Genomic DNA, 17,384 nt, shown 5'->3' on the forward strand with positions numbered 1-17,384 from the left:
AATAGACATTTTACCTACGTTCATTTCTATCCGTCACAACATGAAGACGTGTAACACATGGACGGAGTGTGAGTGAGTCTGGAACGGTTCATTATAGACAGGAGGCTGGATTCTACACCCACCTATATACATCATAAACTGACTGCAATACAGAGACACCGACTGACTGCAATACAGAGACACCGACTGCCTGCAATACAGAGACACCGACTGCCTGCAATACAGAGACACCGACTGACTGCAATACAGAGACACCGACTGACTGCAAAACAGAGACACTGACTGACTGCAATACAGAGACACCGACTGACTGCAATACAGAGACATTGCCTGCCTGCAATACAGAGACACCGACTGACTGCAATACAGAGACACCGACTGACTGCAATACAGAGACACCGACTGCCTGCAATACAGAGACATTGCCTGCCTGCAATACAGAGACACCGACTGACTGCAATACAGAGACATTGCCTGCCTGCAATACAGAGACACAGACTGACTGCAATACAGAGACACAGACTGACTGCAATACAGAGACATTGTCTGCCTGCAATACAGAGACATTGCCTGCCTGCAATACAGAGACACAGACTGACTGCAATACAGAGACACCGACTGACTGCAATACAGAGACACAGACTGACTGCAATACAGAGACACCGACTGACTGCAATACAGAGACACCGACCTGCAATACAGAGACATTGTCTGCCTGCAATACAGAGACATTGTCTGCCTGCAATACAGAGACACTGCCTGCCTGCCTGCAATACAGAGACACTGCCTGCCATACAGAGACACTGCCTGCCTGCCTGCAATACAGAGACACTGCCTGCCATACACAGACACTGCCTGCCTGCCTGCAATACAGAGACACTGCCTGCCATACACAGACACTGCCTGCCTGCCATAACCAGAGACACTGACTGCCTGCCATACAGAGAGACACTGACTGCCTGCAATACACAGAGACACTGACTGCCTGCCATACAGAGAGACACTGCCTGCCTGCCTGCAATACAGAGACACTGCCTGCCATACACAGACACTGCCTGCCTGCCATACACAGACACTGACTGCATGCCATACACAGAGACACTGACTGCCTGCCATACACAGAGACACTGACATTCTGCAAGACACTGACAGCAATACACTAGCGTTGCCAGCTGGCCAGTATTTTGTGCGCGCACAGCGCTCCCTCCTTCCTGTCACTCTGTGTAGCGTGGCTGAGCGGAGCAGTGCGCACCACTGTACAGGAACTTCTGTTTCCTGCACCCAGCCGGACTGAAAGGAAGTGCTCAATGAGAGAGCACTTCCTGTCAGTCCGGCTGGGTACAGGAAACTGAAGCTCCTGTACCGCGGTCCGCCGTGCTACAAGAAAAGGTAAGACACACCGGGGACCAAGGGGTGTTGAGAGAGGAACACTAATGGACAGGGGGAAGGAACACTAAAGAACAGGGGAGGGAGGGGAGTGGAACACTAAGGGACAGGGAAGAAGACCACTAATGGACAGGGATGGGAGTGGACCACTAATGGACATGGAGGGGAGAGGAACACTAAGGGACATGGAGGGGAGAGTGGCACACACGGGGGCCTGAGTGGGGAGAAAGACACACAGATGGGCATGGGAGTGAGAAAGATGCACAGAGGGGCTGGGGATGAAAGCGACACACAGAAGGGCCTGGGGGTTGAAATAAAAAGGGTCTGGGGGTAAAAGAGAAACAGAGGGGCTGGAGAAGAGGAAAAGGAGACACAGAGGGGCTGGGGGGAGATAAACACAAAGGAGCTGGAAAGAGTAAAAGACACAAAGTGGCTGGGGGAGTAAGACACACAAAGAGGGGTTGTAAGAGATACACAAAGGAGGTGTATGTCCAGTGGTGTATCCTGGTTTTGTGCTGCCCTAGGCAGGACAAAACTCAGGCGCCCCCCCTCCGCCCCGCGCCACCCCCACCCAACCTTTCCCCCCGCCCCGCATTCTAAATACACACACATTCACTGACAGATACGCATACACTAGCTAACAGAAACACACACACACTAACAGACTCACTCACACTCAGTAACAGACAAACACACTCACTAACAGACACACACTAACAGACACACACTCACTAGCAGAAACACACACTCACTAACATACACACACACTCACTAACATACACACACACTCACTAACATACACACACACTCACAGGCAAACACACACTAACAGACACACACACACTAACAGACACACACACACTAACAGACACACACACACTAACAGACACACACACTGGCACACACACTAACAAACACAAACACTAACAGACACACACACTGACACACACACTAACAGACACACACACACACACTAACAGACACAAACACTAACAGACAGACACACTGACACACACAATAACAGACACAGACACACACTCACCCACATTAACACATTTTTTTTTATTTTTTTTTAACACATTTTTTTACATTTATTTTTAACACATTTTTTTTTTTATTTAACACCCCCCCTCCCCCCAGCCTCCTTACCTTTGGGAATGCTGGGGAGGTGGGGTGTCTCTTCCTCCCTGGTGGTCCAGTGGCTGCTGGGCGATCGGGCGGCACTGCTTGGCGGGCGGCCGGACGGCGAGGGAGCACTTCGAGACACAATGATGAGGGAAAGCCAAAAGTCAAGGATACCGGAAACCAGGGAAGTCAAAAGGAAGCAAAAGTCAAAAAACAGAAATAATACGATCAGGAACACACTCTCAGATAACCAGCAAAGGGAAACCACGACAGGGCAATGAGTGGAAGGAAAAATGTGTTTAAATAACCCTCCTGCAAATCCGATTGGCCGTACCTGACCTTTGACCCCAAAATATCCGTGTGCGTCTTTTGCGTGACGTCACACGCACATCGACATCATCATTACCGTGAGCGACGTTTATCGACATGTTACAAAAGTCAGGTATCACGCAGGACAGCTGGGCGGCACTTCCACCACTCTCAGAAAGGTAACCTTCACTACAATCTCCACATGGAGAAGATGCATACATGGCAGTGTACGACACAATGGGGAAAAATAGGGGATAAGCTACACTAAAGTGGGTAAGACATGTTAAAAAGGGATAAGAAACCAAAGGCAGGTTGAGAGGCACACATGTGAAGATGCTGTTTGGGAAGGGGGGGGTCGCCAACATCATCTTCGCCTGTGTACCCAAAAATCCATGCACCGGCCCTGGGAACACACAATAAATTAAACACACGGGGCTGGTTAAGGGCTTTTATTTTTTTCTGCATTAAATTTGAGCCAGCCAAGCACTGCATATCGGCTGAAAACACCAGCCTGTGACTCTTCTGACACTGAGAGACTCTGCGACTGCAGGCTGTGACTCTCCTGAATACAAACAGAAAAAATATATCTACAGAGGGAAAAATGGGACAACTCATATAATAGTATGTCAAAACCAGTAAATATTTCTAATTCAAGGTTACACTCACACTAGTAGGTTGATTGTAGGCATGTCAAAATTTATGAGGATAATGTAGAGCTGATGTAGATGTTTCAAACTCCTAGATGTGGCTAGATGTGGCTTCACTATACACTATTATTGACCATTCGAAAGGTATAGAGGCAGTTAGATTGAACCTCATCAAGGATAAAGAGATTGATCCACTTTTTGGAGAATTTTTATTACAATCTATTGAATTCATTTTAACCCACAATTTCTTTGGTTTTAACCCCTTAAGGACCAAACTTCTGGAATAAAAGGGAATCATGGCATGTCACACATGTCATGTGTCCTTAAGGGGTTAATGGGAAGTTTTACCTCCAAATCAATGGGACGGCCATGGGCACCACGTTCGCGGCAAGTTATGCTAACATTTTTATGGATTACTGGGAAAATAAGACTATATGGAACAATAATCCTTTTGGCGCGAACTTGGTGCTATGGAGAAGGTACATTGATGACATTTTAATTATTTGGCATGGGTCAGACTCCTCATTGGAAGATTTTATTAATTTTATCAACACTAATGATATGTCTCTTAAATTTACCCCCAATTTTGGAAAGAAAGAAATAGATTTTTTGGATCTCACTTTTTTATATAGAAGACTCACTGATTAAAACAAAAACTTTTTTCAAAACTACAGACACCAACAGTTATATAGATAAAAGCAGCAGTCACCATCCTACGTGGTTGACTGGGGTTCCAAGGAGGAACTGCACAAATGTAAATATGTATTTTAAACAAACAGGTGTTCTTAAAGATAGCTTTTTAGAGAAAGGTTACTGTGAGAAATTCTTAAACAAAGAGATCATAGAAGTTGTCAGTAAAGAGAGACACTTTGCTCCAGAATAATAGACAAGAAAAAGGAAACTCAAGTTTCGAATATGCATTTAATACTAAATACAACTCCAGAGCCTTTGATTTACAACGAATCCTTAAGAAACATTGGAAATTGCTTTTAGAGGATGACTTTTTGAAACGTAAGATCCCAGATTTCCCGAAAACAATTTTTAAAAGAGGGAATAATTTTAAGAACATTTTGGCACCTAGCACTTTTCGAAATAAAGATCATATTAACAAAATAAATGCTTGTGGTAACTGCAAAGCATGTGGACACTCCTATAAAACTTTTAAAGAATTTAAAAGTACCCAAACAGGTGAAACTTTTAGAATGAATGGCTGCTCATCATGTTCTTCCTCACATGTTGTGTACCTGATATCATGTGGTTGTGGTGAGAACAGGTAGAAAAGCCAAGGTTAGAATCTTAATTTTATAGTTATAGAACAGGTACTTTTAGACGAAAGAGGGGGTGACATTATGTTAAAATTAAGGAAAAGAGAAGGATTCTGGATCCATAAACTTAAAACTTTGCCACCTAGAGGCTTGAACGTAGATTTTGATTTAGTGTGTTTTTTAATATAGTACTTTTATATGAATTAACTTTTTTTTTTATATATTTTTATATATATTTATATATATTCTTATGTTTTTGGGGTTTATCATCTAACTGCTTTTTTACCTTTTTGAGCTTATATTATAGATTGTATTTAACCTCTCTTTGAATTGTATGTCTTTTTTATGTTCATTCTTGAAATACATCTCTCTATTCTTAGCAAATCCTTCTGAAAGTATGAATCTTTATAATAGTAATAATAATATCTCAATGATTTAAGGAATGATGTCATTATAATATTGGTAGAGCATGTCTAAAGGAATGTTTGAAACATTAATACCTTTTGGTTTTAACTTCTTGTAATATTTTGTCTTTTGTTGTAATATTGTTTCCAATTATGAGCTAATACAAGATGAATGAATCAACTCAATGCGAGCAATGAGCCGCAAGAACTGTATAAGTCCTCATACAGATGGAACGCACACGCATACGTCCATCCGTATGAACGTATGACGTCATCTAATTTTGGAGCGATAAGACACAGCCGCGACTTACAACACCGGATTGGTCCACGGGCAGAAAGAGGAGGGGCCAGCAGACAGTGAAGAACCATCAGATTGCCTTTACACGGAGGACTTAACAGACATTACCCCTGAGGAAGTCCGGATTACCGGACGAAACGCGTAGGGTTGGGCCCCTGTGGGATCCACATCTGATTTTATTTTAATTCTTTAATTATATTGATTTTGTTATATTTAATACATTTTTGATACCATCATTAAGCAGTAAATTTCCATCATTGGAATAACAGCATCTTGAGACCATTATATGCCTGAACATCACTTCAAGCTTGTAAGTGTTATTTAATCTAAGCGCAGTGGATGGTCTTTAAAATCTGCACTTATTGCTATTTATATGTTTTGTTTCCCACATGCCCTCTCTTGGAGTTTGAAACATCTACATCAGCTCTACATTATCCTTATAAATTTTGACATGCCTACAATCAACCTACTAGTGTGAGTGTAACCTTGAATTAGAAATATTTACTGGTTTTGACATACTATTCTAAGAGTTGTCCCATTTTTCCCTCTGTAGATATACTTTTTCTGTTTGTATTCTCTGTGAGGACTGGGAGGAGTCCTTTTTATCTACATTGTGGGAGATACATATAGGTAAATTATCCTATATATGTTATTCACCGTTTGGTGCACGTTTGTTCCACTTTAAGGGTATATACTATATATATATATATGTGACTCTCCTGACACTGAGAGACTCTGTGACTGCAGCCTGTGACTCTCCTGACACTGAGAGACTCTATGACTGCAGCCTGTGACTCTCCTGACACTGAGAGACTCTATGACTGCAGCCTGTGACTCTCCTGACACTGAGAGACTCTATGACTGCAGCCTGTGACTCTCCTGACACTGAGAGATGCGGTGACTCTCCTGACACTGAGAGACTCTGTGACTGCAGCCTGTGACTCTCCTAACACTGAGAGATGCGGTGACTCTCCTGACACTGAGAGACTCTGTGACTGCAGGCTGTGACTCTCCTGACACTGAGAGACTCTGCTACTGCAGCCTGTGACTCTCCTGACACTGAGAGACTCTGTGACTGCAGCCTGTGACTCTCCTGACATTGAGAGACTGTGACTGCAGGCTGTGACTCTCCTGACACTGTGAGACTCTGTGACTGCAGCCTGTGACTCTCCTGACACTGAGAGACTCTGCTACTGCAGCCTGTGACTCTCCTGACACTGAGCCTTCTCTCTTACTCACGCTTGCTCAAATACTAAGTCTGTTGATGGAAAATGCAAGTAGGATATTATGTCATAACCCCATGATCTTTGTCAATAAGCCTTAAGTGCAAAGGTACAACACGATTACACTGACAGCAGTGACAAGATCAGAGCATGAAAAAGCACTTTATAAATTACACTTTACTCAGAAATATGTAAAAGTACTAAATACATAAAAAATTAACATGATGTAATTCCGGCTCCGGCATCAGTAACCAGCGCGCGAGGGAGCTGGGCAGAGAGCGCTCAGGGGAGAGTGCTCCCTCGCGCGCCCACAGGACCAGCCGCTGGGCTGCACCACTGGACCCCAGGGAATCCCCTCAGCACTCCCAAAGGCAGCGAGGCTGGGGGATCACATTTTTAAAAAAACGTGTGTGTGTTAGTATTAGAGTGTATGTGTGTGTGTGTTAGTGTTAGTTTTTGTGTCAGTGTGTATGTTACTGTGTGTGTGGCTGCTAGTGAGTGTCAGTGAGTGTGTTAGTTTTTGTGTGTGTGTTACTGTGTGTGTTGTGTGTTAGTTAGTTTGTGTGTGTCTGCTAGTGAGTATCAGTGTGTGTTAGTTTGTGTGTCAGTGTGTGTGTGTCAGTGAGTGTGTTACTGTGTGTGTCTGTTACTGAGTGTGTTAGTTTGTGTGTGAATGTTAGTGAGTCTGTTTGGTGTCTGTTAGTGAGTGTGTGTTTGTCAGTGAGTGTGTGTGTCTGTTAGCTAGTGTGTATGCGTCTGTTCGTGAGGGTGTGTGTGTGTGTTTAAAACCCCTCTGCTCCAATCCGCCTTTCAGCTCCAAATGCGCATGCGCGCGCATTCAAGCCACCCATAGGAAAGCATTACTCAATGCTTTCCTGTGGACGCCCAGCATCTTCTCACTGTGATTTTCACAGTGAGAATCGCGGAAGCGCCTCTAGCGGCTGTCAGTGAGATAGCCACTAGAGGCTGGGTAACCCTCAGTGAAACATAGCAGTTTCTCTGAAACTGCTATGTTTAGAGCTGCAGGGTTAAAACTAGAGGGACCTGGCACCCAGACCACTTCATTGAGCTGATGTGATCTGGGTGACTGTAGTGTTCCTTTAAGTGTATGTGTATCTGCATGCACTGGTGTACATACATACCGCGGTCGCAGGTTGTGGCGGAACCAACCTCGCCACTGGGCACTGGAGAAGCCTGGTTGCTTGCCTGCTCCCTCTGGACTAGGGCCCCATGTTAAACGCTGTTCTTTTCCCCTTTAGAAAGGCTTGTTTGTGCCTTTCTGCCTGGGCGTTAGGTAGATTGAATCTACCGAACCAACGCACAAATGGGGGGACCACCTGGGCAAGGAGTGTGCCAGTGATTTACCTCCCAGAAGCTGCGGTTAACGAACACGTGGCAGCAGCCATCTTAAACTCCCGAACGGCCAGCGGTGTTCAGCTCCAAATCTATGGAACTCAAAACGGACACTTATTTGCACGAACACCGCTGAGCCGCCGACCTCCCTTCTCCTGCAATTCATACGAACGCTGTCCGTTCGGTACTTTCCCTATGTGAGCAGTGTTACCCCAGATAGCTATGCTATGGAGCCCATTCGTGTAACAAAATGCTATGTGAAAGACTTTGGCTCCATGGTGATTGAACTGTATGAATGTGATCTGAGCGCCATTCGGTAATAATGTGTGCTCATATCTAAGCTATCTGGGGATATGTTGAATGTATATGTTTTATGTAGTAATTGTAACACTGTGTAATTTTATGTCTTTTTACTAACATGTGGCTAATGGAGTTTTGCCTCTGTCCTTGGAGATAATTGGATTACTTCCCAATTATCTCCAGGATAGAGAGGAGGGATTACAATGTGAATATGGGAGTGGTTAAGGTTAAACTGTCCTGATTGGTTACTGTCCAGTTTGTGTCCCAGTGTCCCACCAGGTTCCCTATGTGTCCACCTGGTGGGAAACCTGCATAAATACCAGGCAGGTAGCCCAGATTAAACAGATCACTGCTTGACCCTCAAAACGAAGTGTCGTCTCATACTTGGGGGGATTTGATTGTATGCTGTTATAGTTCGACTGCCAGGAGTGTAAACTGTTCGTATGGTTTTTCCTGTTTGGCTGTTTACAGCATTCGTATGGTTCCAGTTTGGGAGTTGGAGAATTTGTGTGTTTCCTGTTCGGGAGATTGGTGCTTGCAGTAGCTGCCTGTGTATCTGGAAGGGAATATCCTCTAAACGGCTGTTTAAAACCTTGTGTGCCTGGGGGTGCCGTTACACAGGTGCCCGCCACCATGTGTTGCCGCCCCGGCCCACGCAGAGAAAGCGCGTGGGGGGGGGAGGCACGGATCAATTTTTTCACCGGGATACCATGGGTGGTGTGTACGCCACTGGTGACAAGGTGGGGTCAAGGAGAAAATTTAAATAAAGATTTACTGCAGACAAAAAGACCCAATATTTCACAGCATAATAACTGAAAAGGTTGAGATTTCTAGGTTACTACGCAACAGACACTCGGTATCATTCACAATGAGACACGCGCTCGATTTAGCCCGTCTTATAAAACACACGTATTCTTTAACCCCTTTGTAACGGATCACCTGGGACCCCGACTGGGTACCTCCGTTGAAGGATGCTCCTAGCGCTTCCTGAGGGCTCCAAGCACTCCAGCCGACACCATTAACCACCGTAGACTCCTTCAGAGAGCAAGACAGGAACAAGCTCTTACAAGTATAGCAAGAGAGTATGACTAGCATAGCAATCCCTTGTAGCAGATTCCCTCAATAAGAGACGGCACTCCAAATTGAGGGTGAAGTAGAACACACACTCTGCTTTTATGCAATTCTCCCATGCAAGGGAGATATCCACAGACAATTATGAATGACCCAATCACACAATGGTTACATCCCACACATCTCCTCCCCTTAGCCTGAGAGGTAACACAATTAGCCGTACAGTTTAAAACATACTTTTACCCAACTTTCATAACTCTAAAACTATACATCCAATATTAATATCCAATAGTCACATATTGTTAATCGGCAGATTTCAAATACAAACATACCCAAAAATCATTCGAATCCGTTCAGCCGTTTGGGAGATAGATATAAGTCACTTTTGACCGACCACAAGCACATTTTCATGCCCAAAACAGTTCCAGAGAATCAGGCTGTGCGGTCGGTAGACATGTGCAATTTGTTTCGGTCCGAATATGAATTCGGATGAATTTCGGGCAATTCGGACATTCGGGTACTTCCGAATGTCCGAAGTGCCGAGGTCCCGAAGTTGCCGAAGTGTCACGTCCTGCTCTGTTCTGTGGAGATGTCTGGCCTTGGCTTCTAGTATCCAGTACTCTTGTTACAATTCTTGTTTAGTTTTTCTTGGTTTTTGGTTTTCCATTCTATGTCTGGTTTTCTTTATGCTGGGATTTCTGGGTTCATTCCTGTAATCCATCCCTGGGATTCCCAGTCTCCAGGTTTCATTTAAATGTTTGTTTTATGTTGCCACACCCGTTTGTTTTCCTTCATTCACTCTGTTTCAGTGTTCCTGCAGGCAGCTCCTCAAGGCTTCTGCCCTTTCTTGCAGGTAAGTGCTATATATGTCTTTTGGTTGTTTTAACATACATTAGGCAGTGTAGGACCTGCCAGATATGGGGTACATTGGCGTTGTTGGCAGGCTTATGCAATGTATGATCATATAGTGTGACTAAATCCCCATAGTTTCCATATGTAGCACTTAGTTATTTCTCCTCTTGTTTTGCCTATGTTATCTTGTCTTGTTTTAGTTTGTATACCCAGTCCATGTACAGTCCTGTCCAGTCATGCCCATGTTATGTTCATGTTTTCCTCATGTCTTGTGTATATGTTCTGGGTTTAGCTTACTATCCTTCTCTGGTTCTGGGTTCTCCTAGTTCTGTCTTGTCTTCATGTTTGGTGCCTATCTCTAGTCTTGCCTTGTTTCTAATACTGGATACAATCCTGCTGCAGAGCCTCCCTATTTAGCTCCTGGGAGGTCTGCTTAATTTCCATGGTCCTAGTTCCTGGTATCCGCTGAAGCTGATTCAGGGTCTTGGTATGTGGCTGCACAAACGCTGGTGCTCAACACCAGGGGGCGTGCGGTTACCCTGCTAATCCCCCTCCACACTGTGACTCCTACTCTGAACATCAGGCATACTGGGTCCCAGTCCTGCTCCGCCACCTGGACACTGTGTCCGGATTCCGGACCGCCACCCTGACAGTATGGCCATAGGCCCTTGGAGTTCGTGGAGTGGACCCTGCAGCTTTCCTGATCTGTTACGCTACTAGGGGTGATTTGGATTGGAACTCAACTGCAGCTTGTAATCTCCCTAATTACAATAGTGAAGAAATGGAGAATCATTAAGTATCAATACTGTAGCTTTAAGAAAAGAGAGAATCACTGGTAACTTGATTCAACCGAAGTTTTAATAAGTGTTAAACTTAAATGAATTGCATTTAGGCAATAATCCAATAAGAAGAAGTGCAAGTAATCAACAACACAAAGTTCATTATTTTTTCAGAGATGCATTAAGTAACATTAGTTCATGAGAATAATCTTCAATAGGAACAATAATCAAGTAGCTAAGGATATTTGCAAAGCAAGAAACAGTTCATAGTGAATAAGCATGATGGGAGTTTTCCTTCATGAGATTAGTAACTTGAAGCAATGAAGGTTTGAGTAAGCAAGCATTACTTAATTAATAAATGATATTGTAGACAATAGCTGAAAGATATACTTAAGGTTAATATGGGTAGTCCTCCAATAGTTCAGAGATATGGTCCAATTGTAAAGTAGCAAAGTATCCGTTCTCCAGTAATCCTTTATGGCATGCAGCAATCCTTGCATTTGCTCAAAGGCTGGAAGGGCTTGTCTGAGCTTGTGGAGAGGTAAGTCTGGTGGAAGCAGTTCCCAGTAGCTGAGCCTGTGGAGCCCGCGGTCTCGCGGAGGCAGCTCACACAATCAATCACCAAGCACCCTCTCTCTGGCCCAGTCTCCCTAAATACCGTCAGAGCAGTGTCAGAGGGGGGTGGGGTCCGGCTCCTCACCGCTGAGTGCCGAACCCGGAAGTGTTACTCCATGACACAAAGTTCCGAAGTGTCAAAGTGCCGAAGATCCGAAGCACAGTATTGCCTAAGTACTAATATACTTACCCAGTGAAAGAAGAAGGTTACATTGTTTACAATTTTAAATAAAAAGTATACAAACATAGCCAGGATTCACCTGTAAGCATTTGCAACACTTACAACAATCAAGTAACATACATTCATATAAAATGTAAGTTACTTAGCCAGTCAGTGTAATGACAGGAATGAATAAGTAGATAACTCCCTAATTCCCACGTTATTAGGGAGCTATCTACTAAAAGGCTGAAAGACCTAAATTGGTCTTTCAGCCAAATTTACTAATACTAAGTAAAGATTACTTAGTATTAGTAAATTATGCCCCTACTCGCTATACCGCGAGTAGGGGCATGTCTATTAAACAGTGTTAAAAAAAACTGTTAAAAAAAAAAAATTACAAAAAGTACCCTGAGCGGTGGGTGGGGGCCCTACAGTAAAATAAGAGGGGGGGACCTAATGTCCTCCCCCCCGGACCCCACCCCTGAGCGGTGGGTGGGGGCCCTAAATACTAATAAGGGGAGGACCTATTGTCCTCCCCCCCCCGCCCCCACCCCTGAGCGGCGGGTGGGGGCCCTAAAAAAAATGTCCCCCCCAGGTGACTAGGGGTCCCCAAACCCCTAGTCACCCCCTCCTGTCCCCCCCAAAAAATGATCCCCCTACCTACCCCCCTCACACTTAAAATAATGAGGGGGGGACCTTTAACTAAGAACCTGTTAAAAAAAAAAATAATAACTTACCATTCAATGTTTTCTTTCTTCTATAATCTTCTTTTTTCAGCCCCCAAAAAGGCCAAATAAAAAACCATAATAACCGACGCAATAAAAAAAAAAAAAAAAAAAAAACGAGCGCATAAAAAAATAATCCTTCTTCACCCATGGAGGGCTCTGCGCAGACTGAGCTCTGCAGGGCGGGGGAAGGCTTCCCCCGCCCTTCAATTAGGCTTAGAGCACTCTGATTGGTGGGTTTAAGCCATCCAATCAGAGTGCTTTGACAGGTAAATGAAGAGACTGACAGGTAAGTCTCTACATTTACCTGTCACAGCACTCTGGATTGGTGGGCTTGAAATCCACCCAATCAGAGTGCACTGTGTCATTTTACACAGCGTGGGAAAGTTCTTTGGAATTTTCCCACGCTGTGTAATTTCACTCCTAACTCTCTGATTGGTTACTTAATCAATGTGTGTTACTTGATTGTTGTGTTTCAAATGCTTACAGCTGAATCCTGGCTATGTTTGTATAGTTTTTATTTAAACTGCTATACAGTGTAACATTCTTCATTCTTCCACTGGGTATATTAGTACTTCAGCAATGCTGTGCTTCGGAACTTCGGCACTTCGGAAATATTGCAATTTTGGAACTTCGGCAATTCAGACATTCAGAAGTATCCGAATGTCCGAATTGCCCAAAGTTTGTCCGAATTGACATTTGGGACGAAACAAATTGCACATGTCTAGTCCCAGCTTCAAAGAGTAATTTGGATTGTAAGCTCTGACCGCCCAGGCAATGTGTATTTTTGGAGTGTTTTAGAATATTGTATTTTTTTGGTAGAGGATCCTGGGAGGAAAAGCCGAGTGTTGTCTATGTTGTCTGTGCTTCATTTGAACTGACATATTGCACTATTAGAGGTTTCCTTTGTTTCTGCTTTCTTCTACATATTTATACAGAACAGCCATTAACATCAAGTCTGGAACAGCCATTAACATCAAACCTGAAACAGCCATAAACATCGACATGGAACAGCCATTATTAACATCAACTCTGGAACAGCTATTATTAACATCAATGGGGGAGAAAGGAGAAAGAATCACATAGCATAAATCTGTGATGGATACATGGAAATAGAGAGGAGACTTATGAGATGTAAACTCACATGCATTAGAGCCTCTAGATGGACAGGCTCAAATCACATCAGCGTATGTGCCGCCTGGTGGCACTTGATCCTTGAGTGGTCCCAGTTAATATCCTCAGAAGATAAAAGAATAAACAAACCGCTTATGGTGTAATATATTATAACATATGAGCAATAACTCAATTTCAAATGTAAATAAGTGCTTACTGTGGCAAAAGTAACCTCGCCACTTGTACTTGGAGAGGCCTGCTTGCCAGCCTCTTGCCCTGTGACTATGGCCCATGGCTAAAACTGTGGTACAAGACTGTAAAAAGGCTTGTTTGTGCCTTTTTCTCTATGTGGTTCGGTAAATGGAGTTTACAAACTGGCGAACAGCCGACCACCCTGCATGTGGAGTGTGCTGCTCATTAACCACACAGAAGCTGTGGTTAACCGCAGCTTAACTGACAAATGGCTGGATGGCTGGTGTTCGTATGAACGAACACGTGGCGGCGGCCATTTTGTTTAGCCGAATGCGCTCAGCTGTGTTTTGTCATCGAACGCCTGGAACTAAAATCGGCTACTATAAGCTGCACGGATCCGTTCGTGCAATTTATACATTATGGGAATGAGAAGATAGACCGGCCGCACAGGCCAAATCTGTGGAACTATTTTGGGCATGAAAGCCACGCTTGCGGTCAATCAAATGTGACTTTCATGGAATTCGGGAACCCCTGCTCTGATCTGGGTGATTTTTGGATATGTTGTTCACCCAGGTCAGGGCTATCCATGGATTATGGGGATATGTAATGTTTTTGGAGTGTTTCTGGACTTTGGAGAAAAATTGATATTTTCTGCCTGTGGATAATTAGGTTATTTCAATAGCTAGCTTCATTATATCACAGGCAGAGGGGAGGGCTTACTGACTGTATGTGGGAGTGTTACAGTGATAATTATTGTTCCTATTGGTTTGTGTGGTTTTGTCCCAGTTTACCATCAGGTCCAGGGGGTGTGCCTCTGGCCTGAAAATATGTTTATTGCACTCAATAAACAGATCTGCTTTACCCCTTCATGAAGTCTTGGCTCATGTTTGGGGGATGGGATAACTACACTCTTGGGGATTGCTATAATCACAATACTCCCCTGAGTATAAGCTCTTGTTCCTGCTACGCTCTCTGGAGTAGGAGAGGTCTACCCACTGGAAGCTGGATCCTGGTCTTGGGTCCAGGGTAGGTGGAGGACGGCAAGAACCCAGCGCAGCTGCATCGCTGGAAGTGGGGTCTGCAGTACTTATGGTGTCTGGTGGAGTGCTTGGAGTCCTTGGCAAGCGCTAGGAGCATCGATTGGCGGAGGTACTCAGTCGGAGTGCCAGCGGTCCATCACACTTACCTTCTCCAGAGCCAACAGAACCTGGCTCTGGGTAATACTGCCTGTAAAGAGGGCACCAACCCTTCTTTGGAAGCAGAAGTGGAGGAAGCCGGAGTAGGACTAGATTGATTTATTATGCATAAAGATAAATATGCAAGAAAAAACAAAGTTAAAAAAAAAATACAATAAAATCTAAAAAGTGCCCTGTATAGAGACAGTGTGTGTAGCGGAGTAGTAGTATTATCCACGGTATATCCGCTGGCAGACAGAATAAAGCAGGTACAAAGTAGGTAAAATCCAGGTAGCGTAGTTACAATCCCTTCCTCCCAGGAACTAGACGACACATAGCTTGGAGGTCAACTGAGGTTTTAATCACAGGCACAGTATTTATGTGGTTACAAATGTAAGGGGTTTCCCAAGTCACATTGCAGGGTTTGTCCAGTAGAGGACTACATGGGGTACTGAGTTTACAAACAGACTACCCATCATACACTGCTGTACCAATGAGATAATTACCCCGCCTCGAAGAGGGACGTCAAAAATTGCAGGACCATGGTTACAGGGGCCGAAATGGGATCCGCGTCCCTAGCCATGCACCAGCTAGTCCAAGCTCGCCAAGCTGACCCATAAGCTCGTCTAGTTCCTGGGGCCCATGCTTCCGCCAACAGGCGTCTAGTCATGTCCGAAACTCCTTGGATTTCCCAGGGTCCCCGGAGATCCGCCATGCCAGGAGTGGGAGGGAGCCGTCCAACCAGAGCGGGTGGCACCGTCCCATCGGGTCTAGCAATAGATTGTGGCGTGACGGTAGGAGCCGTGGGTAGTCCATCGTCATCTCGAGAATTTGGGGGAACCATGACTGGGTTTCCCAGGATGGGGTCACCATGACTAATTCTGCCCGGTGTCTGCGGGTCTGGAGGAGGGAGCGTGGAATCATGGAAAACAGTGGAAAGGCATATAGGAGGTCCCCGCTCCAGTCTTGAAGGAAGGCGTCTACTGCCTCCGCCATCGGGTCTGGTCTCCAGCTGAAGAATCGAGATAGCTGGGTGTTGAGACGGGAAGCGAAGAGGTCGATAGAAAAGGGACCCCAGAGAGACGATAAACTGGAGAACGCCTCCGTGTCCAACTTCCAGTCGCTGGAGTCTGAAAGATAACGTGACCCCCAGTCTGCTTGGACGTTGTGGAGACCAGGTAGATACTCCGCGTGGACCATCAGGTTCCGTTCCAGGCAGAATTCCCAAAAGTCCTTCGCCAGGGTGGCCAACACTGCTGACTGTGTACCCCCCAGGTGGTTGACATATCTCACCGCTGAGACGTTGTCCATGCGCAGACGGATGCAAGTCAGGGCTCTGTCCCTCACGAAGCTGCGGATGGCGAAGGAGCCTGCCAGAAGTTCCAGTGCGTTGATGTGTAGCCGTGATTCGGCTGCCGACCAACGGCCTCCTGTAGAAATCCCGTCGCAATGGGGCCCCCATCCGTGGAGGCTTGCATCGGAGTCGATTGTGAATTCCGGTTGCGGGCCGAAGATCGCCTTGCCGTTCCATGCGGACAGGTTGAGAATCCACCAACGCAGTTCGTCTTTCGTTTCGGTGTCCAGTGACACCTGGTCTGCGTAGGATGCACCGGCTCTCAGGTGTGCGATCTTCAGTCGTTGCAGTGCCCGGTAGTGTAGTGGGCCCGGGAACACTGCCTGTATAGATGAGGCCAGTAGGCCAATGAGCCGTGCCAGCTGTCGCAGGGTGAGTTGGGGCCGTACCAGTGATCTGCGTAACTCCTTGCGTATGGCGAGTATCTTGGACCTTGGCAGGCTCAGAGTCGCCTCCCCTGAGTCCACGAGGAATCCTAGGAATTCCATCCGCGTGGCGGGGGTTAGGCATGACTTTTCCCAATTGATAACGAAGCCCAAGCGGGAAAGGAGGTTTATGGCCAGCCGTAGGTGGGCAAGGAGAGTGGAGCGATCTTGAGCCATAAGGAGTATGTCGTCTAAGTATACAATTAGACGAACTCCCCGGCTGCGTAGCCATGCCATCACAGGGCGTAGTAGCTTTGTGAAGCACCACGGTGCTGAGGAGAGGCCGAAGGGTAGGCATGTAAACCGCCAAGTCTCGTGTTGCCATTGGAAGCGTAGGAGGTCTCGGGAGTCCGAGGCAATCGGCACCGTCAGGTATGCATCCCTGAGGTCTAGCTTTGCCAGCCAGTCTCCGTGAAGGAGAAGGTCCCGTAGTAGGTGAATACCTTCCATTTTGAAATGGCGGTATCGGACTATGGCATTGAGGGGGCGCAGATTTATGACGGGCCTCAACTGTCCGCCTTTCTTTTCCACCAGGAAAATATTGCTTACGACCCCTGTGGGTTCGGGAGGTGCTTTCTCTATAGCCCCTTTGGTAAGAAGGGTGGAAAGCTCC

The 17,384-nt window shown here is 45.5% G+C and overlaps 1 protein-coding gene across 1 annotated transcript in view; it reads right to left on the reverse strand.

The window, feature by feature from the left end:
- Positions 1-16,834, reverse strand: part of LOC134574876 (zinc finger protein 724-like) — a 45,417-nt gene extending 28,583 nt beyond the window's left edge. Inside the window, exons 1-3 of the mRNA XM_063433924.1 lie at positions 16,549-16,834; positions 15,863-16,122; positions 15,004-15,102 (exon numbers count right to left, since the gene is read on the reverse strand). Coding sequence (XP_063289994.1) covers positions 15,004-15,102; positions 15,863-16,122; positions 16,549-16,834 — 645 coding nt within the window. The remainder of the gene's footprint in view (positions 1-15,003; positions 15,103-15,862; positions 16,123-16,548) is intronic.
- Positions 16,835-17,384: the final 550 nt, after the last annotated feature.

The sequence above is a fragment of the Pelobates fuscus genome, chromosome 10 (assembly GCF_036172605.1).
Source record: "Pelobates fuscus isolate aPelFus1 chromosome 10, aPelFus1.pri, whole genome shotgun sequence".
Taxonomy (NCBI): domain Eukaryota; kingdom Metazoa; phylum Chordata; class Amphibia; order Anura; family Pelobatidae; genus Pelobates; species Pelobates fuscus.